This window comes from Lepisosteus oculatus, chromosome 7 (genome assembly GCF_040954835.1).
Source record: "Lepisosteus oculatus isolate fLepOcu1 chromosome 7, fLepOcu1.hap2, whole genome shotgun sequence".
NCBI lineage: Eukaryota > Metazoa > Chordata > Actinopteri > Semionotiformes > Lepisosteidae > Lepisosteus > Lepisosteus oculatus.
The window spans coordinates 7,209,404-7,232,981 of NC_090702.1; the positions used below are offsets into that span (position 1 = coordinate 7,209,404).

The following is a 23,578-nucleotide window of genomic DNA, read 5'->3' on the forward strand; positions in this document are numbered from 1 at the left end:
ATTTATCTGTACAGAGCTTTTAACTCAAGTTAACCTTTTAAAAATCTAAAATCTGATTTCTTTTAAAATCCGTCCATTCAGTAGATTCAATCAGAGCACATTAATTTAATTTTGACCGTCTTTTGTGAAGATGATCTGGGATTAGATAAATAGGGGTAGTGAAGTCCTCATCTGAGTTTTGAACTGCAAACACACGTTTGCCAGTGAACATTTAGAGGCTGACTTAAAGTTGAAATGACTGTTTTCCCTAAAGAGTTACCCACCCAAAGTGTTGACATTATTGGAGCTGTCAAGAAACAGCTGTTTTTTTGGATTAAGTTGTAAATCACCGAATTACTGTGTTCATATGTTCTTATAAGACTTTTGCTGCACCTTTACAGGGCTGAATAGTCTAATATTTTTCACAAATTTGTCTTCACAAATTGTTTTTTTTTTCCCAGTGGTGCAGTATTTTGATATATACATTAAGACCAGGTATGAAACCTTTTGAAGCAAACATTAAATATTAGGAATAAGGAAAAGCCTCTTGTTGCTAGTGCTACGCAGAACAAGGGGCTAACATAATAGTGTTAATTCCCCCCTAATAAAAAACCTTGAGGAAAATGTGAATCAGCTGCCTAGTTGAAAAGGAAAACAATGAGATAATATAATGTGTGCTTTTGCTTTATGTTCATTACTTTCAATAAATATAATGTTAAGCAGACCTGAACGACTCCCATAAAATAAAGATGTAATTGAAATGGCCTTGTCCAGAACTGTTTCTTTCATTGCACAGTCTCAGATACAGGCAAGTGCAGTCCTTCCTGTGAAATGCATGTGGTTCCCTTCCTGTGCTTCTTTCTGACTCACAGATTTCATGGGAGTTGCATCATTTGGGCCCAAATAAGTGCATCTGGATATGAGGCAAAGATGATTAACCAAGCAGCTATGTGGGACCTATGATCTTTCATTCATATTGAATTTAATATATTATTCTGCAAGAGCATATTACTTTTTGGTCATGACACCTGTGTGAATAAAACAGTACTATTGTCTGCTTTGAGAATGCCTATCCCCCATTCTCCCATTGTTCTCTGAAGAGGTTTTCATCTAATTTGTGGAAAGACAGGATTGTACAGTACACTCCTACTAACACAGTTTGAAAAGCTGGCATCCTTCAGTTTTTGAATCCTTTGGGAGCTGTCGTAATAGTGAAGGCAGACATACATGGTGAGCAACACAGAGTCTAAGATAAGTCTGAATGTTTCTTTGAAAAATTACTGATAATCAGTGATTATAGCACAGATACCCCAAGCACAAAGAGCGGTTCTAAGAGTAAACTCAAACCGAGAGTACAAAACATGGCCATATTCCAGCTAGTTAGTGCAGAAAGTATAGATGATCGCAGTCCTCTGGTTGCAACTGCGGTTCTTGAGTAACAGTGCAGATACAGAAGTGACATCTTTCAAAGCTAGATAGTGTAAAACGTGGCTGCGGTAGAGGTCCGATATTTTTAGTGTGGCGCAGTTACCTGCTGTCTAGGGAGTGGCGTTGTCTGTGCTCGGTGTCCGTGAGTGCCGTGAGTCAGATTTCTTATGTCAGTGAGGATCTTGAGCGGGATAGTAGGAGCAATTTAGAAGGAGGACTCACGTGCTGAGACAGAGAAGTGACACCACCTCCCTCTGGAATCTAGACCGTGTAGAACTCTTCCACTGCAGAAGACTTGTCATTAGGCATGGTGGAGTTATCTAGGGAGGGCTGTCTAGAGAGAATCCCAGCAGAAGCATGTAGATCTGCATTCTTTAGCCTTGTCCCTGGCAGCGTCCGCAAGCGATGTTGAGCTGTGCTCTGCGCCGTTGGCAGGTGGATGCCTTGCGGCTGCGTCTGGAGGAGAAGGAGACCATGCTGAACAAAAAGACCAAGCAGATCCAGGAGATGGCGGAGGAGAAGGGGACGCTCAACGGGGAGATCCACGACCTCAAGGACATGCTCGATGTCAAGGAGCGCAAAGTGAACGTCCTGCAGAAAAAGGTGGGCTGTCAAACTTGTGACACATCTGTGTACGTGAGAAGGGAAGAGGGAAGATGTGTTCTCCACTCTGTGGTGGAGTTTCTGATTTTTTAGTACAAAGTTCCTATCTGTTCACATCCTGTAATAGTTGTCACAAGTTCTGATTGTACCAGAGGCTCTTCTTGGAAGGATCTGTCAACATTAGTAATTTTATTTAAGAATATAATGCCCAAATGGTTGTGGGAGTATGGAACCAGCTACCCAGGTGTGATCATTTAATTATCTGAGTAACTGAGTAACTGTTATGTTCTTCTTAAAAGGATATAGAGGTAACATTCATGGTCAGGCATATTTCCCAGTGAGTTATTTCCTTTAGTAGTGTTTGCAATATACTGTAGGTAGTCTGTAGTTCAAAGTAGGTGGTCAGACAGTTTATTTATATTTTGTATTAGGTACGGTTTGTTGGTCTGTAGTAACCTTGTTATTAATCATGACACTAGACTGAAACTGGAATTTTCCAAGCATTGACTGAATACTCACCTTCTTGGCACAGGCTTGCAGTGATGTCAGCAAGAGACATGCTGCTCTTCCAATCAGTGCTGCCTCCCCATTGTCTACAAGTTCAAAGACATCTGGTCTTGTTTGTCTTGAAGTGTACCATTAGAAGGTGTCCTTAGTGACCCTCATTCTTTCATAGTAACTTTATATGTGAGTGAACTGGTTTTACAAAATCACCTTTCAGCTTTTATAGTAAACTTCAGAAGACATTGCTTGTCTTCCTGACATATCCAGGGGTTTATATTTTTAAAGAAATACATGAAAACTAAAAGGCCTATTCGACTACGGGTTAGAAAGCTTTTAAGACAAACAATAGCTTGTCATCTAATGTAGAACAGCTGCACTGCAATAGCTCTGCGAGTTTGATTGGTTTTCTCAAAAACCTCTGGCTGACACTAGAGGGCACTGTGTTACTAGTTTTCATTTGCTCAGCTGCAACCTGCTGCTCTTCCGAAGCTGGTGTTCTGCCTAGCTCTCAATAACCATTTCAAAGAAATATGTGGCAATTTAATGACTAATGTGGGATATGGAAGGGATACTTTTGAAATCTACAGATACGGTCTCTTTATCCCTGTGAAACACCCAAAAGACAAAGCGAAAGACTTTGTTAAATTCGGCACTATTTTAAACTCAGATATTTCTGTTTTTGCGTCGCAGTGCTTCATGCAACTTTTTGCCTTGGTATTTTCTCCTGATATGAAATGACATGTTTGTAGTCAACCTGGCATTGAAGGCTCCTAAGAAGGGTTTGGGAAAAGGAATTTGGCCTCCCGGTTTAAAGGACCCTCCGCCAGGTGCGGCACCATTTTTTCCCGGCTTGTGCCCCACGACTGTTTCCTAGCTGAGCGGAGAAAAGCGGCCCCATTGTATGGATCTGGAAAGCTCAATGAAGCGCTCAGCAACGGGTCATTTCAGACGGCTTGTTTCTGCCTGTTCCTCGTCGACCAGCCTCATTGATTTTTTTAATAAGATCAGAAGGGTGCGCTTAACAGTGCGTTTAATTTGCAGATTCAGAAATCGTCCCCTTTGCAGGGCCGGGTGTCCCTTGGCGCCCGAGCGGAAACTTGCCCGTCGGCTATGGCCTTCTGTTGTCCGTAGGACACAAAATGAAAGTGTAAAGTCTGAATGGGTTTCGGCTTTGAATTATTTGCCACAGATGAAATGAAAAGAAATGAAGACTTTAAAGACCTCAGTAATGTTGTGTAAAAAAACAGTTTATGGCTGAGTGTTTGGGACCCTTTTCAAGAACAGCTTTCATTTCGCACTCTGAGGCCATTTTTGTATTCATGCACCAGGGTAGGTTATATAAGCTCATAAATAACAGGACTGAAAAATGAAGGAATTCGCCTCCAGAAAATAGAAGCAATATTTTCTTGTCTGTTTAAGTAATCTTTATGTTAACCTTGAAACACATGCTTTGTATATCCATTAGTGAAAGGTATTCGGTCCCAAAAATGAGCTGGCAGAGATCTTTGCATAACCTGGGTGATGTTCAAGAGAAAATTTTGAATTTCTTCTGGTGGGGTTCACCGTCCAGAGATCCTAAAATCCCAGTGCTCGTCATCTATTTACAGGTGATGCCACTAACCCTGATGAAAACGACTGTCTAGTGTTAATTTAATTCTACTAACCTAGGACTGGTGCTGATTGGGATCAGTAAGACTATGCAACAAAGTGCATGTCCAAATTGTTGCAGGTTAAAAATGCAATGGATAAGTAAATATTTATTAGTTTCTTCTTGGGTACAAGACACCCCTATTTCTTCATAATGGTGTTTTGCAACTACATACTGTGTTATCATATACCTTATACTGCTGTATCCTGCCTGCTTAGTTAGTCTTGATTCATGTAGCACATAAAGATGCTTCACAGGTACACTGTATTCCCAGAAACTTTTAAGTTGTCAAAGCCACCTGTGACATGATCGGCATTTAAATAATACTTGTTTGAACTTGCCTTTTAGTATATAAGACAAGTCTCTTTCGGGAGTGTAACAATCATGTAGCCCTCTCTCAGGAACAGAGTATTTCTGGGAATATGGGAATCTTTAAAGAAGCAAGGTAAGCTGGTTATTTATTCCTGAGGCAGAAGTAAGCTGCTTCTGAAGGGTTCGTTGAAGTATGGGGACCAAGGTCGTTGTTGGATGTAGAGAGAGATCTGATATTTGTAGCGATCCAGCTCTCCCAGCTGGGAAGGCTCTCTCCCTCTTTGCACAGTAACATCAGCCACCCCTGGATTTTCCCTTTCATCTCTATCTACAGAACAGGCTGCGACATGGTCCCTGGCAGAAAGTGGATTAGCGCTGATTATGTTATCCCGAATGAAATCCTCCTGTTATCCTGCCTCTGGACAATTCATATCTGAGAAGATGATAATTGGACTATGCAGGATGGTGCCTCCTCTGAGACAGCCTTCCATTTTGTTTCACTTGTAGATTTTGTTTCGCTCCAACCTGACTTTGGCTTCACAGGACATACACAAAGTAATAAGTTAATGCATCTATGAGTATAAACAAATAGAAAAGCAGGCTCCTCAGGCGTGAAGCTCCCTCTTCATGGAATTTTCTTCTTTCTGCTTTTCAGTATGGAATTAACCTTTACTTACTTATTCATTTGCAGCTCCCTCACTGACACGGCTCCCAGTTTGAATATTTATTTTGAAATCGCAAAAGTAAATCCACCTTTACTTAAGCCAGGGCTTGATTATGTCAGAACCACAATTTACAAATTGTAAACTTGACGTGTTAAAGTTATGACATCTACCCAGAGGATACCTACCTTCTAGATTTGAGCTTATAATGTGCTTTTGACAATGTAGCCAAGACAATTTAGCAAAACCCTTAAAGCAATGATATGAGCTGTTAATAGGTCACTGTAGTGCTTGGCAAAATGTTTTGTGATTGCTGTTGCTATTTGCTTGCTTTACTGTTTAAGCCTTGTAATATTAGAGCACTTAGAAGTGCTGAACAAGATCATTCAGACAAGGAGGCAGGTTACATGAAGAGAGAGCAATGAATCCGATGCCACCAAAAATGAGTGTGCATTTCCTTCTGCTCTTTTCAGAGAGAGTTCTTTTGCAACCAACAATACTGGCGTTCCTTCTTTCGTAGAATCTAAGCAGAAAAAAAAAACATATGGTAATGAGCTGCACTTTAAATCAATGATAACCCGAATCTCAAAAAAGGAGAAAAAAAATTCTGTCCTTCAGCAGTCACGCAGTCGAAAGCAAAAAAAAAAAATGAAAATGCTTTTGTCTGTGACTTGAGGAAGTTTACAGAACTTTTTTTTAATTAATTAGAGATACCTCCTGCTCACAGCACAGACACAAAGAGATGCCTGCCTGGCGCCCTGCCAGTTACCTGTCAAGTCTCCTGGATTTGTAGTTTTACCATCGCATCTCATTTGCATTACTGAGCAAGATAGAATCCAGAGTGCGCTTGGTGGCTGTTGGCACTTCTTAGAACTCAAAAATCCGAGATGTTTTTAGTTTTATCTTATTTATTTGAAGTTAATTTTGCTGAACTGACATTAAATGTAGCTTCAAGCCAAATACAAAACATGGATTTCTGCACCTATACGTTTCTCTTTGAAACATGTCTTATTGTGAAGGAACACGGCTTTACTCATTTGATCTGTTTCCAACAATGTCGCTCCTGTAATTTTGCTTTCTGTGAAACTACATCGTAGTTTTTATGCATCTAGTTCAGTGAAACCATATCATTCAAGCTTACTTTCTTAGGCGGTTATGAAACAGGAAACTTTTTTTTATATTTCATACTAAAGATCATCATAATGAGAAATTATTCTTTTTTCCTTTTAGAAATTCCAAGCACTTGTCATTGAAAATGGAAAATGTACTGTAGTATCTCTAGCAAAATAATGGAAAAGGGCGGTAATAATTAGAATGATCTAATTCAGCCACACCTTCTTTTACTCAGTCAAAATTGCCCATGACCTTATCAATATGTAAATTGTGTAGTGCACTTGGATGCATAATAAAAAAAAACATGTTGAATTGCAAATCATTAATAATGCATTTTTTCAATTGTCAATGAAAGTATCAGTTTCCTTTCTCTGCAAGCCAAAGTGTATCTCAATTCTGCATTGAAACAACTGCAGCTTCTTTGTACAGTAGGTATCTTTTAATTTTATGTTGGTGCCTTGAAAAAATAAGCAGAAAGCTATCATTCTGTTCATACAGCTCTTTTAGAGAATGGGTTTTATCAATTTGTGTCTTGTTGAAAATTGGAAAAAGTTAGAAGAAATTAGAAAGAGATTTACCGAATTAGTAGAGTTAAAACTGGATATTAAAGCAGTGCTGTACCACCTAAACATTTCTAATGCCTTGAAAATTAAGAATACAAGGGGAGACTTTTTGACTGTTAACCTCTCCGAAAAATTAGCTGCACATGAAGGTCAACCTCCTCTCTTGTGATCTAAAATAAGTGACAGTTTCAGTTAGTTACCTTCCAACAACAGAGTGAAGGAATTTTTAGCGTATCACAAGAATATTCTTTGCACACTATTCTAGTTTTGCTTAAAACGAAAATTATGACAATGGCAGGCAAAAACAGAACCCCCCCTCCTGCCTTTGATGATGGAATACCGCAAGCAAGGAGGAGAGGAGCGAACAGAAGCACAGCTGTGATTTAGAAGTGTTAAGGTTTTTCCTGCAGCTGCCAGACGTGACAGGCTGATTCTCCTAGAGACTCTGACACATCAAGGATGTAACGGTGATTAATGAGGGCTGCACATGAAGACTTATTTAACCATTTTTGTGCTTTTTTGGTAGTAGTGTCCTGAAATATAGTTTTTGCAAAGATATTTTGCGAGGTCTTCACGGTGAAATAAGTGATGGCAGAGGCGATTTCTGTAATGTCTGGTGGTCTTGGTGGTGGAATGGATGTGCTATTTGTTCCCTTCATTGTATTTGAAGGGCTAGGGGCTAGAGGATTTAGTTAACACTGTAAGAGTCCGATGTATTGGAAAAGCTAAACACTTTCCATTACGTGTACTGTACACGAACGAGACAAAAATGCATGCCTCCATCCGCTTTCTTTTGGCGAGAGTGTGCAATAGGCCAGAGCCTGTCCAGGAAGCGTAGGGAGGCTTGATAAAACTTATCTGTCAAATTTCAATTTTCCTCCTTGACCACTGCCTTTGGTAATGTTCTGCCAGACTATTTCTTTTACAGAGTTAATTAATTTTTGAGTTTTTTTTTGTGCTCTTTTCAGCTGTTTTGTTTTGCCGCAAGGGCAGTTTTTACAGAGGCTGTAGTCCTACACATGAACGCTGAAAAAGTATGTTTTTTTTTTGTGAAAGTTCCTCAACTATTTATTAGTGGAAAGCAAACATTATTTTACATTTTCCCCCCCAAACTAAAATACAGCGCAAAAATAAACCTCACCTCACATAGCCACCCCGTAACCTGTCCTCCATCCGCCTCACTGGTAACTAACCCCAAAAAGTTCAGCCTACGATCCCTCCCAAACTTGTCCACGTGTGATTCGTAGCTGAAAGATGAGCATCCTGAGGTGGAAAGGATCAGGGTAATGTGACAAACTAATACAGAGAACATAAATGATGTTTGAGAAGGGTGAAGCTTTGGGATGCCTCTTGGGTATGAGTTTGATGACGTTCAGTGTGAGACTTCCACAAAAGTGTTTTTCCATGCTAGGAAAACAAACTTGCTTCTTGTTGTTCTCTTGCTTGTTTCTCCATTTTCAGATTTCTCTGGGCCGTACAGATTCTGGAGCTGGGTAACATAAACAGTGGTATATTTTCCCACAAGTCAAGGGCTTCCTGCTTGCAATCATTTTCATGCACACGCCTCTTCCATTTTAAAGCAGGCCTTGTTGCTGAGACATTGATCCTTTGAGTACCAATGTGATGTATCTATTCACACACAGGTCTTAGTTTTGTCTGGGCTGCATTTGAGTGTGTCCTGAAATTTGCAATTTAGGAACATAGGATCTATTAATGATGCCAAACAGTGAAGTTCTATCTGTATCCTCTGGGATATCAGGAATGAACAAACCATGCTTCTGTCAGTTAACCTGAATGCTTCTTTGGGGGAAACGAAAAGCCCTTTATAACCTCTAGAGTATGAGGGTATTTATTTAGATCCTACGTGATGTCCCGTATTGGTATTTACACTATAACTATTTGCTCTATCAATTCTTAGTGGTATTTCCAAATTCCTTGGAAAAATAAGATCCTTTTCATCTGATCCCAGAAATTTCCCTGTCTTTTACAAATGTCTCTAATGGCTCTTGTGCAGTTATCAAAGGCAGAAATAAAATTTAGCACAGAAGCAAAAGAATTTAGTCATTACAGGACTCTTTGGGAGAGCGAATGTACACAGAACTTATGGCTTATGTAGTTTCCTCATGTATAGTTTAATCAAAGTCTCGCTTGGTTTCTCCTCAGTTTAGATCCCCCATTTCAGCCAGCAGTCACAAGTTACTGCTGAATACCTGTAACGTGAATATCATCTTACTTTGTTTTAATCTTTGTAAGGGTTTTCTCATACCTGACGCTAAAGCTGATATTAAATATGCAAAGAGGTATGGCTTGTACTGCATAGGAAGTGGTTGTAAAAAAAATCTTATTTTGCCAAGCTCATTAATTTAGGAGCCAGAACTTGGAAACATTGATTATACCCCATTATTTCTTAATACGTGGTGTCTAATGGAGTGGAAAGTGTATAGCAGCGTTTCTCAAAATTTCCCACTGTGCATGTAAAGAAATACAAAAGTTGTGCCAACACATGTACTGTACTCTATACTGTATGTCACTGGCTCCAGAGTATTATTGTAAATATCAAAAGCAAAACTTTTTTCAATTTTTAACTTGAGTTTCCTTCAAAGTGCAAAGATATCCTGTCAGGAATTCATGGCAGTGAAACACAGGGCTCTTGCTGAGGCTCTGAGTCCTTACCTTAAAAAAGAAAACAAACTATTCACAGTTCCCACGTGAACAGCCTTGGAGTATGGTTCTAATACTAAGGCTCTAAGATAACTGTTTCATGTGTACACATTGCATGTGAAACACAACACACTGATTACTCCACAGTATTTATATATGAACTGTATTTTCTGTTAATTAATAAAGTATATATAAACCTTTTTAACTATTGATTTTTAGATTTGTCTCATACAGTACGGGACTTTTCCAAGTCTGAAGGCCCAGCACTGTGCCATGATTCACTGGTTGAGAATCATTAGACTACAAGACATTCTTTGCTGCCAAAATCCTTGTTTAGGTCCTAGTTTGCTTAAAATCTGATTAAAATGTCTTCAAGTTATTCCAAAGAGAGCATATAATGGTAATATTGCCCTTGTTCAAAGTTTAAAATGAAAAAAAGAAAACCTACACACACTTAAGATTTCATGTTCCCCCTTGTTAAAAGTCTTATTAAACAAACTGATTATTGGAGTCATGTTTATGGTTTTTACGTCTGTCAGATTTCTGTTTTTTGGCGATTAAAAAACCAGAAGCTTGTATTGATACCCGTTTATAAGTGGGGTTTGTATCCTTTAGAAAGTTCTTCATGCATCTTGGCTCATTCCTTAATAGGGCAATGTTGTTTGTTTTGTTGTTTTTTTTAGAAACTGAGCTGTTGAGAGACTTAATGTTGTGGTACTGTATTCCATGCGTGAATAATGTGAGCTGACCGTGAACAAATTCGTTTTTAACAAGTATAAAGTTGTTTGCATTTCAATTGGACATACATTACCTGGCATCTTCTGTAGAGCTTAAGAGATTAAAATGAAAACAGCTTTCTTGTGTCTCTCCTCTCAGTACCCTGAACATTTCTTTTTATGCTTCTTTAATAGCACTGTAGTCTATACAAAGATAGTATGCATAGGTCCCCGCACTCTGCTTAGTGGTAAGGTGGAAGCCAGCCACTTTGAAAGCTCTTATCTTCTTACTATGTTCTCAGAAGGAGACGTATTCCCCTTTCTGCCAGTGGTCCTCTTATCAAACAGGTCAGCATATGTCACCCAAAGAAGGCTCCACAGCGGAAACGTTGTGTCTTCTCTTTTCAGCATGGAATAAACCAATTACTTGTTCCTTTGTATCCTACGCATGCTGACGCAGCTACCCACCTGAACTAGGTCAGAATATGGCTGCATTATTTTAATCACCAGTTTCAACACTCACTATCATGAAGATGCAATTATATCCAAAGGTAATGAGATTAAAATCATCAGTTTGAAAGTCACAAATGTGACAAGTTACTAGCTGTTGCAATGGTAGCCCAGGCAATTTTGACTCATTCTTGCAAACACAAGAATTTTATTCTAATTCTTATTTTGTTGCTTTATACTCACTAGAGACTAGCGTTTGTTGTATTATGGGAAATGCGGTAGTGATTTTCTAAAAAAAGTGGTACATAAGTAATAATAACAGTAGTAGTGTATAACAAATTTAACTGCAGTTCTGTGTATTAACTATCCATCCATCCATTTTCTAACCTCTACTTCCAATTCAGGGTTGGAAGCCGGGCCTATCCCTGCAAGCAATGGGATCAAGGCAGGATACACCCTGGGTGGGACTCCAGTCCATTGCAGGGCACACACAGACACAAACACAGATACAAACACACAGACCTAAGAAGGCACAGGACAAGAATCACAGAAAAAACTGCCGTGAGGTCAGAGTGCTTCAGGCAGTCCTCACTTTATTTTCATGTACTTGACATGACATCACAGCAGCTCCTCTCCCAGCATTCTCTCCCACAATCCGCTGTGTAGTGTTTTCTCTTGACCCGCTTATCTTTTTAGCCCTGCGCAACGTAAATTGTACCCATTGGCTGTTAGACAGGTCCAATGGTTCATGTACAGTCTGATGACAGTGTAAAGCCTTACCCACCCTCATTCCGCTTTTGCCTACGGCATAAAAATTCCTGAAAGTCATAGCAAAAACAATTAAAAGAACTCCTTCAAATGTATCCCTTCTAATTGCATTAATTTGGATAGGACATCAATTCCCATTAAATTCATTATTTGGATGGACTTCCTATAATTAAAAATAATGATAAAATATATCTTTTAAATTTTAATTATTTAAATTTTAGATTTCTGTATAATATAGGGTAGAAATAGATGTACTAAGAACAACAGTGATTTGCTGTCAAGTATTTTTATAGTTTGAATTGGCCAGACCTGAGGAGTCAGTAACAAGTTGTCAAAACTGACATGTTCAAGAATCAGCTGGTTTTCAGTTTACTTAGCTTTTAACAGTGAACTATGTGGTTCAAATGGCTGCCTCCTGTTTGTAACCCCTGTAATGTTCTTAAATCAAAACTTGAACCACACTCTAAACAAAATGTGTAAACATAGTATTTGTTGGTTGCTTTTTGTTGCAAGTGGCCTCTTCCCTTATCAGAGGAGATTCATCATCAGAATCATTTAAAGTCCAAATCTTATCAATCACTTACATTTCCTCAATGCTCTTGAGGCTTGTTAAATAATCTATTTCTGATCTGAATGAGAGTGAGTTGTCTCTGGGTCGGTTGTTACTTATTTCTCCAACAAAAATAGTAACACAGTTTTGTTTGAAAATTAACATGGAATAGGAAGACTAGTTTGTCTAATAGCCCTTACTTTTGGTTCCTGTCAACTTGAAACATTTTCTAAATGCTTATGCTGAGATATACTGTAATTTTGAACATTAAATTCACCTTTAGCCTGCAACAATAATTAATAGTAAATTGATATTGAAATATTTTTGTGATTATGATATTTGGGTGGCATATTGGGACACTGGTTAGCATTGCTGCTTCGCAGTGCTGGGGCTCTGGGTTCAGTTCCAGACCCGGGGTGCTATCTATGTTTCTATGTTACCCCTGTGTTTGTGAGGGTTTCTTCCAGGTGCACTTTTTTCCTTCTGGAAAAGTTGGCCCTGGTGTGTGTGTCTACTGTGCAATAGACTGGTGTCCAAGGTGTTCCCTGGCTTTCGCCCATTGCTTGCTGGGATAGACTCCCGCTCTCTCATGACCCTTAATTGGAAGAAGTGATTATAAAATGTATGGATGAATGATATTTGGGGAAAGGAAGGAGTCCTGTGCATTTTGTTTGCCCTTTAATGTACATGAGGTAACCTTTTTAAATAATTTAAAATGCAGGATTATTTTCAGTCACAAATGTTGAATTGTTGGACTATTTGGTAGCTCCCACCACTCATTTTTGCAATTTTCAAAGCTGTTAATTGGCTTTAGGCTTCTCGTCCTCTCATGAAGTTTACCACACATGGTTAAACTATTCTTCCTCCCTTGTTTAACAAGGGAAGTCTAAGAATAAACACCTCAACTTGTGAGGAATGTGGAAATGACTCTAGCCAGTTCTTAACCATAGACAAAGCAAGCAAACAAAGTGCAGTCTATTTTATTAAAAAAAAGAAATTTTTAACTTTGCAGTTAAAATACCTCTTTTACCACAAAGAGAACAGATGGAACATCTGTCAAAACATGTCTGAAATTATCTAAAAACACAAACATTACCATATTTTTATTATATGGGATACAACTTTAGTTGTTTGAACCGGCACAAACTCATTATCACATTACTTCTCACTTTCCCACTGCATTTTTATTATATGAAAACCTCTGCCAAACATCTATCCTTTTAATTAAATTCAGAAGTTTACAATACGCTATCTTTTCTGCAATCTGTTCTGGAAACACAATTACTAATTTTTCCCGAAAATAGAATTTTCAGGGTTTTTCTTTGAATTCATTAAAAACCAGAAACATTGCAAAGCAGTTTCTGGCAAGTGCTGAAAGAAATGCAGGATGACCTGCTGCTCCATGGTGGTACAGTATCTTTTTCACTGTGGGAAGATGTGTGCACACCATCCATCCATTTCCTAAGCACGTTACCCAATACAGAGGTGCCGGGTAGCCAGAGCCTATCACAGTCTATCCAATACAGAGGTGCCGGGTAGCCAGAGCCTATCACAGTCTATCCAATACAGAGGTGCTGGGTAGCCAGAGCCTATCACAGTCTATCCAATACAGAGGTGCCAGGTAGCCAGACCCTATCACAGTTTATCCAGTACAGAGTTGCTGGTTAGCCAGTGCCTATCCTGGCATGTACCTGGTATAGATACTGTACTGTACATTCTGGACGGGATGCTAGTTCATTACAGGGTACACACAGACCCAAACACAGGGCCAATTCTTCCAGAGAGCCCAGAGCACCCAGAAGAAATCCATGCAAACATGGGAAGAACATAGAAACTCCACACTGATAGCACCCCAGGTCTGGAGTTTAACCCAGGGCCCCAGCGCTACAAGGCAGCAATGCTGGCCATTGTACTATGACGCAGTCCATATATGTGAGCCATTCTTTAAATGACCTGCCGATGCTATATAAAGACCGAGCTCTTTTTTTTCATTAACTCACTAATTTATTCCTTTATTGATTTTGTATCGACGCTACATACTCCGTAGTTAAAATATTGAGAACCTCCTCCTGTGTGGAATCACATTGAATGTGCAATTGAATCCATTACAGACTCATGTGAAAGAAGAGTTAGGCATCACATTTGGTAGAATATGTGCCCACATCCTGTTTAAGCAGTTCTTCTAGCTTATATTTTGGCTAGTAGTGACAGGCACAATGCTAATTGGACAGAATCCTAAAGGTGGTAACTTTTATAGATCACTCCTAAATCGGCAGTTATCTAAAAGGATTAGAACCAAGGTAACCTTGATCTTTGTTTTGATTTGTTCAAATGAATTGCCGCTAGCCAAATGTGCTCTGACAGGATCACTGGATGTTGCCATTTTTAATTCAGGAGATTCCGAAATTGCTTCACTGAACCAATGACCTCCATAAAAGGTTATTAATTAAAAAAACAAGTTGTTTTTATATTCCTGAGTCTTTAGGGATTGATGCCCTATACAACCTGGATTGTGTCTTACTGAGACCACTTACTGACCAGTCTAGTTCAACACTTGAGGAACAGTGTTGTAAGAGAAGATGAATGGAAAAAGAGGAGAAATCCTCTGAACTCCTTTCATTCACCAGGAAAGAATGATTTATTAACACAAAGCTTTTTTAAGACTATAAATCATTTTAAAGCCATTTATCAAACCAGTCCCAGTTTAATTAAACGGGATGTGGGTAAATAGTCAATCTCTTCTCTGAACTGTCCGTCAGTGATGAATGGATTAATTGTGCAAAATTCCTGTCTTTGTAATGGTGATTTATTGCTCATTATGAATGCTTTGTTTTCTGCACCATTAAGATAAAAAATGCTGTTACAATTTACTATCAGAAGAGATGAAGATCGCTGATTATTTTCGCTTCTTATGTAAACCGGTTATCTTAAATCCCAAGAGTGGTCATCTCACAAACCTAGATGTTTTTATTTCTTGCTGATAGGCCTGTGGTCATTTTGTTATGTAAGGTTTGGATTAATTAAGTAATATACAGTCCCTTGCATAAGTTTTCTCTCCCTTACAATGGTATTCCAAATGTATTAAATTGCAAATGATCTGTAGAGAATATTTTTAAATAAAACTTGAAGTCTGAAACCAAACAAGTTTTTGGGTTAATAAAGATAAATGACAGCAAAAACTGCAAAAACAAATCCAAATCTAAAATGTTGTTTGCATATGTGTTCATCACTTTTGACATAATAAAGCTGAATTAGTTCAGGTGTGTAGAGTTATTTAAACAAGGTTCAGAATTACTTTAATGGACTCTGTGTGCAATAATTGTTCATGTGATGTCATAATAAATGCACCTGTCTCTGTTAAGCAAAGATTCAACCGTGAAGACCGAGGAGATATAAAAAAACTAGTTGTAGAAAGGCAAAGTGAGAAGGATATAAGAAAAAATCAAGAATATTGAATGTCCCTTTGATCACGGTGAAGTTGATCTTGAAGAACTGGAATGTCTGCTTACCACACAAGCATTGCCTAAATCAGGCTGTCCCCCCAAAATGAGCAGACAGATATGAAGGAAACAGGTTAGGAATGCATTCCTCTGACCATTGATGACTAAAAGAATTACAAAGATCAGTGGCTCAGATGGGAGAAAATGTCCACGGGCCAATCATATCCCAACTAATCCACAAAGGGGGCTTTGAACTTTAGAAAGTTTACAAACTAGAGGAGACCATTTTGTCCATCTAACCAATTTGGTAGTTAGTAGTGAATTGATTCAAGGATCTCATACAACCATTTGTTGAAAGAAATGTTCAACAGCATTGCTGGGTAGCCTGTTCCATTCTCCCACAACCCTATGAAGAACCGCCTCCTGTTTGGCCTTCTGGTTAATGGTTTACTTTTCATTCTGAAGAAATCTTCAGGGTTAACTTTGTTGGAGCCTTTGAGGATTCTGAATTTGTGTATCAGGTCCTCTTTTTTCTTATCTAAAAAAAAGTGGCGGTGCAGTGGCTCTGTGGCTAAGGATCTGCACCTATGGCTGGAAGGTTGCCGGTTTGTATCCCGCGGCTGGCAGAGGAATCCTACTCCGTTGGGCCCCTGAGCGAGGCCCTTAACCCCAACTGCTCCAGGGGTGCTGTATAAATGGCTGACCCTGCACTCTGACCCCAAGCTATCTCCCTGTCTGTGTGTCTGTGTGTCTCATGGAGAGCAAATTGGGGTATGTGAAAAGACAATTCCTAATCTAGGAAATTGTATATGGCCAATAAAGTGATCTTATCTTATCTTTTGTAGTATTCTCTGTTGAAAACTAAAAAGTTCAGTTCCCTCAGCCAGTTAATGTTAGACATTCCTATAAGATCCAGTTTATTCATTGTCTGGTTGCTGGATGGATGTCTGGATGGATTTAAGAGCAGCAAAATCTTCTCAACAACACAGTGTACACAGTATTCTACATGAGGCTTTATTAGGACATTTTACAATTTCCATTATATGGATCTGTAAAAATGCATCTAAAATTGAAGGCAACAAAATACTGAAGTGAGGTTGCAAACGTGGCAAAAGGTTTTGTAGTCTGACAAGAGAACATCACTCTGTAAACACTCTACTTTCAAGCATGTTGATGGCACAGTTACCTTATAGGGCTGCAGCACATCAGCAGTGACTGGAAAGCGTGATAAGAAGCGTGTGGGGAAAATGGATGGAGCAAAGTGCAGGACAAAACTGGAAAGAAAACTCACCTTTCAGCAGGACAGTCACCTAAAACACACGGCCAGTACAACCCTGAAGTGGCTCAAATGAGTCTTTGAGTGACTCAGGGCCCAGTCCTGGCAAGACATGAAAATAGCTGTCCATGATCAATCCCCTACTGCCTTGACATCATTCCAGTGTGCAAATTTGCTAGAGAGACTCACAGCTGGAATTGCTGTCTAAGGTGTTTCCACCAAGTATTGTCATTTTTGATTAAAATGTTAACTGAATAATCATGTTAAATTGTATATACATAATTTGTAATTCAAGAAGGGACATACTGTAATTTGAAGGAGTGAACACATTAATACTACAAAGGCTGGTTGGAAAGGATACAGATGTCAACACTGGCTCCTGTAGGACTGGGTTACTGATCCTGAGTTAAATTGGATATCAATTTAAAATTAAGAAAAGAATGTTGATGTTTACTTGAGTAGAGTTCATTGTTTACCAGCATGGGGTCCTGTGACATCATTTGTGAAGTTCCTAGCGAAATAAAGTCTCAGATCTAAACAGGGCAGCTACAGATTCAACCTGTCAGCTTATTGGAACAGAACAGATACCAGGTCTTTCTAAGTTAGAGTTCCTGGAACTCTAGGTCAGATTAAACAGAAAACATTGTCATGAAGTCAATTGAATATTTTGTGAAGGGAGGTTTCATATGCAGCTGCCTGTGTTTGACTCCCTGGTAAGGATATTGTGATTAATTACTTGTTACTGAGAAGAGCAAATAACACAATGATATACATCACCACGTGCTGTTACATCTGTTTAAGTAATTTTCCTGTCAATTTCTTTTCATCGTTCACATCCCAACAGGTCTTAAACTTACACAACAGTATTGGACTTCCCCATGTTTTACCATTTTGGATTGCATTTGTGCAGAAAGCATATGTCCTTAAGGCTGTTGTTTTTCTGAGATCACTCCATGTAGCTCAAGGAATGTTTTTCTTCGGTTCCCGATTTGATAGACATGTCTGTATTAGGCATAGCTGCAGCACCTGTGTGCAATGTCAGGCAGGTTTTAGAGTAAAGAGGGTGTCAAGGATACACTCTTTACTTGTGATTGCAAACAGAAACTTATTACTATAAACCGAAAGGTATTAAAATCACAACCAATGGCATTTGTTGTATTTCATTTCCTCTAGAGTAGAGTAGTTTATTGCCATATGTTTATTGCCACATAGTGCCAAAACAACAAGATGGTGCCGTTCCATGGCGATGTCCTGCGTGAAGCTCTCTCTTCATTTCCTCTCACTATTCATCATGTTATGAAATAGTAGTTTGGATTATTGTATTTGATGTGATCTCATCCATAAAATAAATGCTCCTGAGCAAATGGTACTTTTTTTTTTACACCATATTATTTCTTTTTTTTCCCCCAAACTATAATGGAGTAGGAAATTGCACCTTTGACTATAATTATCAAAACAATTAAAAGCTTAATACTTCTAAAAAAAGCATTAAATAGTGTAATTGAGTCAAGGAGTAGTAGAAGAAACAAAACTTTTCACTTTTGAATTGGCAAAAGGCAGGTGGGAAAGAGATGCTGTTTTGGTTGTTTGTCTTAGTAATCATTTCTTATACTTACATACAGTAGTACTTTAGTGGATAATCTATTTAAAGCACTTTACAGGTAATGGGGACTCCCCTTCACCAACACTAATGTTTAGCCCCTACATGGATGATGTGATGGTAGCCAAAGTGCATCAGTACGCTCACCACACATCAGCTAATGTCTAATGTCTTGCTCTTACTGGGCCCTGTGTCGTCTTATGGCAGATTGAGAACCTTCAGGAGCAGCTGAGGGACAAGGAGAAGCAGATGAGCAGCCTGAAGGAGAGGGTGAAATCCCTGCAGGCCGACACCTCCAACACTGACACTGCCCTCACCACGCTGGAGGAGGCCCTGGCTGAAAAGGTTGGTCATATCCTGGATCCATCCCATTCAAAACAAATTGGTGGAGACTTGTTCAGAACTTGAAGAGAAACCCAAGTATTCCATCACCCATCACTTATAGTAGGCATTTGCTGTATGAACACCAAGGAGTTCACCTTAACTCGGGCTAGCTCATATGCTAGCCTACAGTAGGCTGATATAGAGCAGCACATTTGACTATGATAACTAAATTAAAAAAACTAAGAAAAACACTCCTGCACATTTTTCCCCAATAATGTTTTTGTGAGTGTTACTGCTGTAAATGATTTTTTTTTTCTATGCTGTCACTTTAGACCGTGAGAGCAGAGCAACAGCAGTACCATATTGGAATTGGCTGGTCTCATACATTTCTCTGTAACAGGATAATAATGTAACATACGAAAGGCGGTAAGACAGCAGAGATTCCCATTCAGCCCATTTTGCTTGTTTGATTGGATTGTAAGATTTCACCCAGGCACTTCTTAATGGAGCTCAGAATGTGGGTCCGACCACCTGAAAAAGGACGCTTATTCTAGACATGTACAGTTCCTTGTGTAAAGAAGCATTTCCCGTTCTCTATCCTAAGTAAATTACCCTTTTTTAACAGGGAAAATTCTAATTCAAATGCTACAGATGTTTGTTTTATACCCAAATGATTTGAAAAAGCTTATTGTGTTTCTTGGCTCGACTCTCGGCTGCGAACCGAATGCTGTGACCGCACGTGGGAGAAAGAGGAAGTGTAGACAGACTTCTCTGAGCCCTCCGCCTTCGAGCCGCTTGTCTTTCAACACATCATGGCTCAGTGCAGTACTGGAGATTCTGTGCCGTATGCAGGAGAGGCACATCTTTCTCTTGACAGCACTGCGAGACTGCAGGGGTCACTGTGTAGCTGACTAATCTCCCATTACCCCCAGCACAACCTGGCCACTTGTGTGACACAATCCAAGTGCAAACTATGGTCATGGTGGCTTCTTGGCTCTTAGAGCCACTCAGGAGAGCCCATGAATTTCCTTCTTTTGTTCCAGTTGGGACCCCACTACTTGTCAAATTGTTCTTTTAGTTGTCCCTACAATATAGATAGGATTTGAATCAAATGTCCGGTCAATCTTCTTTTGCTCTAGACTGAAGTAATGAAAGTTAGTTGAACCCTTCTCTACATAACTGTCCACTGGAATCGTTTTTTGTTTCTTTTTAAAAACAAAACTCTTTCTAAAAGTATAATGTACTTTTCTTAGTCTAAATGAGGTTTAACTGATGCATTTTATGAATAACTTCACTTGCTTTTAATAACACACTTTTTGTACTAAAAATGTACAAATTCACAGCATGGGACTAGGACTGAGTTACTGCCTTCTTTGAAACCTACATTACTTGACCAGTGACCATGTCATAGAAAGCTGCAATGAGGAATATCCCACACCAACTTAAAAAAAAAAAAAATTGTGTTGAAGGTGTCTCTTTGGCTTCCATGTAGTTTATAGTTAAAAGTTACATGCTACATAGATTTTGTATCATCTTTAGGCACAAAGAAGATCAGGTTTGAAGAAATATAATATACAGTATCTGTATGTGCTTACAGAGCCATTGAAAAGCTGTGTAAAGTGTAAAGACTGTAAAGAGAGGCAGAGGATAGAATAATATAATTAATTCTTCTTTACCTAGAACCACTTGTATCATACAACAAATAACCTCTCTGTAATTAACTGTGGACAATAATGTTTAAAGTTGATGGTAGTCCATGACGTCCTGCTAATAAAGATGCACAACTGGGGTGTGTTGCCTAATACATCAGTAAAGGTATCTGTATGTTATTTATGCTGGTTTTTCTGACCACACAATAGCTTTCCTCTACTTATTATAAAGGTTTTGAAGTGGAACATTCCCTGAAATTGAAGCAGTGGTTTAAAAATATGTGTCATAACATGATGTATTTGGTAACACTGCCTCTCCCGTTATACTGTGCTTCTATTTTAATGTTTCTCTTCATGTTATAGTCAAAAAATCTAAATAGTACCTTGTATGCAGTATACACTTCCTATAGACCCCTTCATGCCTTTAACCTTTCATATTTTTGTTGTGTCAGTGTTTTAGAGTTTCATGCATTTAAATGTTTTTGTCCCTCTTATCTACACACCATATTCCATACTTTTAAGGGGGAATATGTTATTGAGGAAAAAATTATATATTACAAATACAAAATTGAAACATCATAATTTAACAAGTCTCCACCACCCTGCCCTTTTAGCAGCAGTTACTGCTGTGAGTCTTTTGGGATAGATCTCTGTCAACTTTACACACCTAAATTTGGAAATATATGACCATTCTTCTTTATAAAACCATTTAAATTATTTCAAGTTCATTGGGGAGCCTTAATGGACATCAGTCTGAGTCTGCCTCAGTTTTGATTGTTTGATTAGGTCAGGGGCTTGGACAGGACATTTACCTTTTGGTTCCTTAGCCACTAGTGTATCTCTGGCTTTGCACTTTGCTTCATTTTCATGCTGAAAGTTGAACTTCTGTCCCAGTTTCAGCTTTCTTGCAGGGTTCAGCAGGTTTTCCTCAAGGACTTCTCTGCACTTGTGGTCCATTTGTTTTCCCTTCTGTCCTCACAAGTGCCCCAGTCTCTCCCGATAATAAATATCCTCATAAGCCGATGCTGCCACTACCATTCTTCACAGTGGGGATGGTGTTCTTTGTGGTGGGTACCAAATGTAATGTTCTCCATTTAGGCCAGAGAGTTCCATTTTAGTTTTATCAGACCATAAAACTTTTCGCCTTGTGTTTGCATTGTCACCCTTAATGCTCTCTTGCTGTTTTAATGGATTCCTTCTTGCCATCCTTCCATACCAGCCAGATTGCTGGAGTGCTTGTCTTGGCCCTTAGCATTTTAAAGGTTGCTAATTGCTCATGGTAGCCTCTCTGACCAGTCCCCTTCTTGCTTGGTCATTCAGTTTGGAGTCTGATCTAGATAAGATCTTGATGGCGTCACACACCTTCCACTTCTTATTTTTTGTCCTGAACACACTTTAAGGGATATTCAAGGCCTTTGTTTTTTTATACCCATTCCATGATCTTTGCATTTTCATAACTTTAACTTGGAGTCATTTTTAAATCTCCTTGGTGCTCATGGTCCCGTCTTTTCTTTGGCAGACAACACCTACTGAACTGCTGATTTTTCTTGAGATCATGTGAATCACTAAAGTTTCCCACTGGTGGTGGCCAGTTAACTTGATATGTGATTTCGATGGCAATTAATTACACCTCATCTAATTTAGAAGGTGGACAGTTATCCAATCAAGCTAGGCAAGAATTTATTTTTAAGTCATTTTTAAAAACAAATTCTAGATTATTTATGTGGAAGTTATGGACTAGAATATATAGATATGTAAATGAAAAATGTTAATTCTAGGCTATAAGGCAATAAAAGGTGAAAATTCTGATGGGGCTGTAAATATTCTATAGGTACTGTATAAAGGCAGTGTTAAGAATTCCTGATATTTAAAAGAGAAGCTGAGTTTTACTGTGGATTGTCAAACTTTGCAAACTTATCACACAGCTTTCACTTCCCACTTTCACAAGACCGTGCCTTGGCGGTTGTCAGGTAGGGATTTTACAGTGGCATATCTCCCCTGGCTGTCTCTGTGCTGAGTCGTGCCCTTGGTGCCCACACTGCTTGGAACAACACACAGACTTAACCAATGTCTAGTAGACTCAGCCACCCAGTGTCATTGTTGCTTTTTCAGCCATTGGAATTCACTGACTAGAGCACAGAGAGCACCTGGCTGATTTCTCATTGTCTGTTCCGCCTTCTCCACACACAGCAGCCCTGGGCCTCGTGAGCATCATTGGCATGATATAAAAAGCCTTTATTTCTAGAGCACAGCACATTTCAAGGCAAAAGCTGGAATTTTACAGAATGCTTTTTTTTTTGCTTTTGAAATGATAGGGGCCTTCTTTACAAATTATAAATACCCTTTTCTCAGTGCTAGAGATTGGTAATGTCCTTTCAAGCGCAGCGGCGTTAATAACAAATTGAAAGAAAAAGGTGCTCATAAAAAATTGCTAAATGCTTTGCTGATTTGCAATAGCAGCAGACAGAGATATGATTTTGATTAATGAGCCACAACATAAAAAGCTGGGAGGAGTAGTAATACTTTTAAGTCAGATAAGACAAAGGAACATTTACTCAGTGTCAGTGTATACCAATATCCATCTAGTCTGCTTTGTTATTGTTTAGTTTTTCAAACTGTAGAAGGAAAAGAAAGGGGCTGTTGAAAATGTCGCGTGACCCATTTTGGTGCTGCAGACAGCCCTCCCAGTTGGTAACAGAAGAATGCATTGTGTTGTCAGCCGGCTCGATGAGGAATTCCACAAACATTACCACGCGCTTGACCTCCTCTCAAATGGCAGTGGCAGGGGTCGCTCCCCTCTGTCACTTTTAATAAATGCTGCGTTGCTGTATTAAGGCTCCGTGTGAAATGTGGGGAATGCCTCAGTTGCCGCCAGCACGGTTATTGTTCAGGGTCACGCATGTGAAAGGGGTGTACCCTGTTCCCCAGGGTTTTGTTGTACATCATTTGGCTGGGGGTGTGCAGGGCATGTGGCGGTGAGGGGGGACGATAGCTTTGGTTAGAATCTTCCACCTCCGGCCTCCCCTGACACTAATACAAACCCAATCCTGGGACGCCGTCAGGTGCGTCGGCAGGGAGACCAGCCCAACCTGTGGTGCCAGCGTCTTCTCGATCTTCAGATTGGCATGACCAAGTCATGGAAACAACGACGCGAGTACGCGGACTTTAAACCAGATCATAATAAGATCAGATTCAAAACCTCAATCTATGCAGTGCTTGTTTAAAAAATACAGCAGAACATTAAAAACTACACACAGTTTAGGCAGGTGTCATATTTGTCACCTGCAGTTATTTTACTTTTAAAATCCTTTCACATCTCCATGGTCTTCTTC

At 39.2% G+C, this 23,578-nt stretch overlaps 1 protein-coding gene across 11 annotated transcripts in view; it reads left to right on the top strand.

Moving 5' to 3' along the window:
* The window catches only part of erc1b (ELKS/RAB6-interacting/CAST family member 1b), a 342,306-nt gene that overhangs the window by 102,105 nt on the left and 216,623 nt on the right, over positions 1-23,578 (top strand). For all 11 annotated transcript variants that reach the window (XM_069192087.1, XM_069192086.1, XM_069192090.1 and 8 more), the window contains 2 exons: positions 1,843-2,010; positions 18,481-18,618. In XM_069192087.1, coding sequence (XP_069048188.1) covers positions 1,843-2,010; positions 18,481-18,618 — 306 coding nt within the window. The remainder of the gene's footprint in view (positions 1-1,842; positions 2,011-18,480; positions 18,619-23,578) is intronic.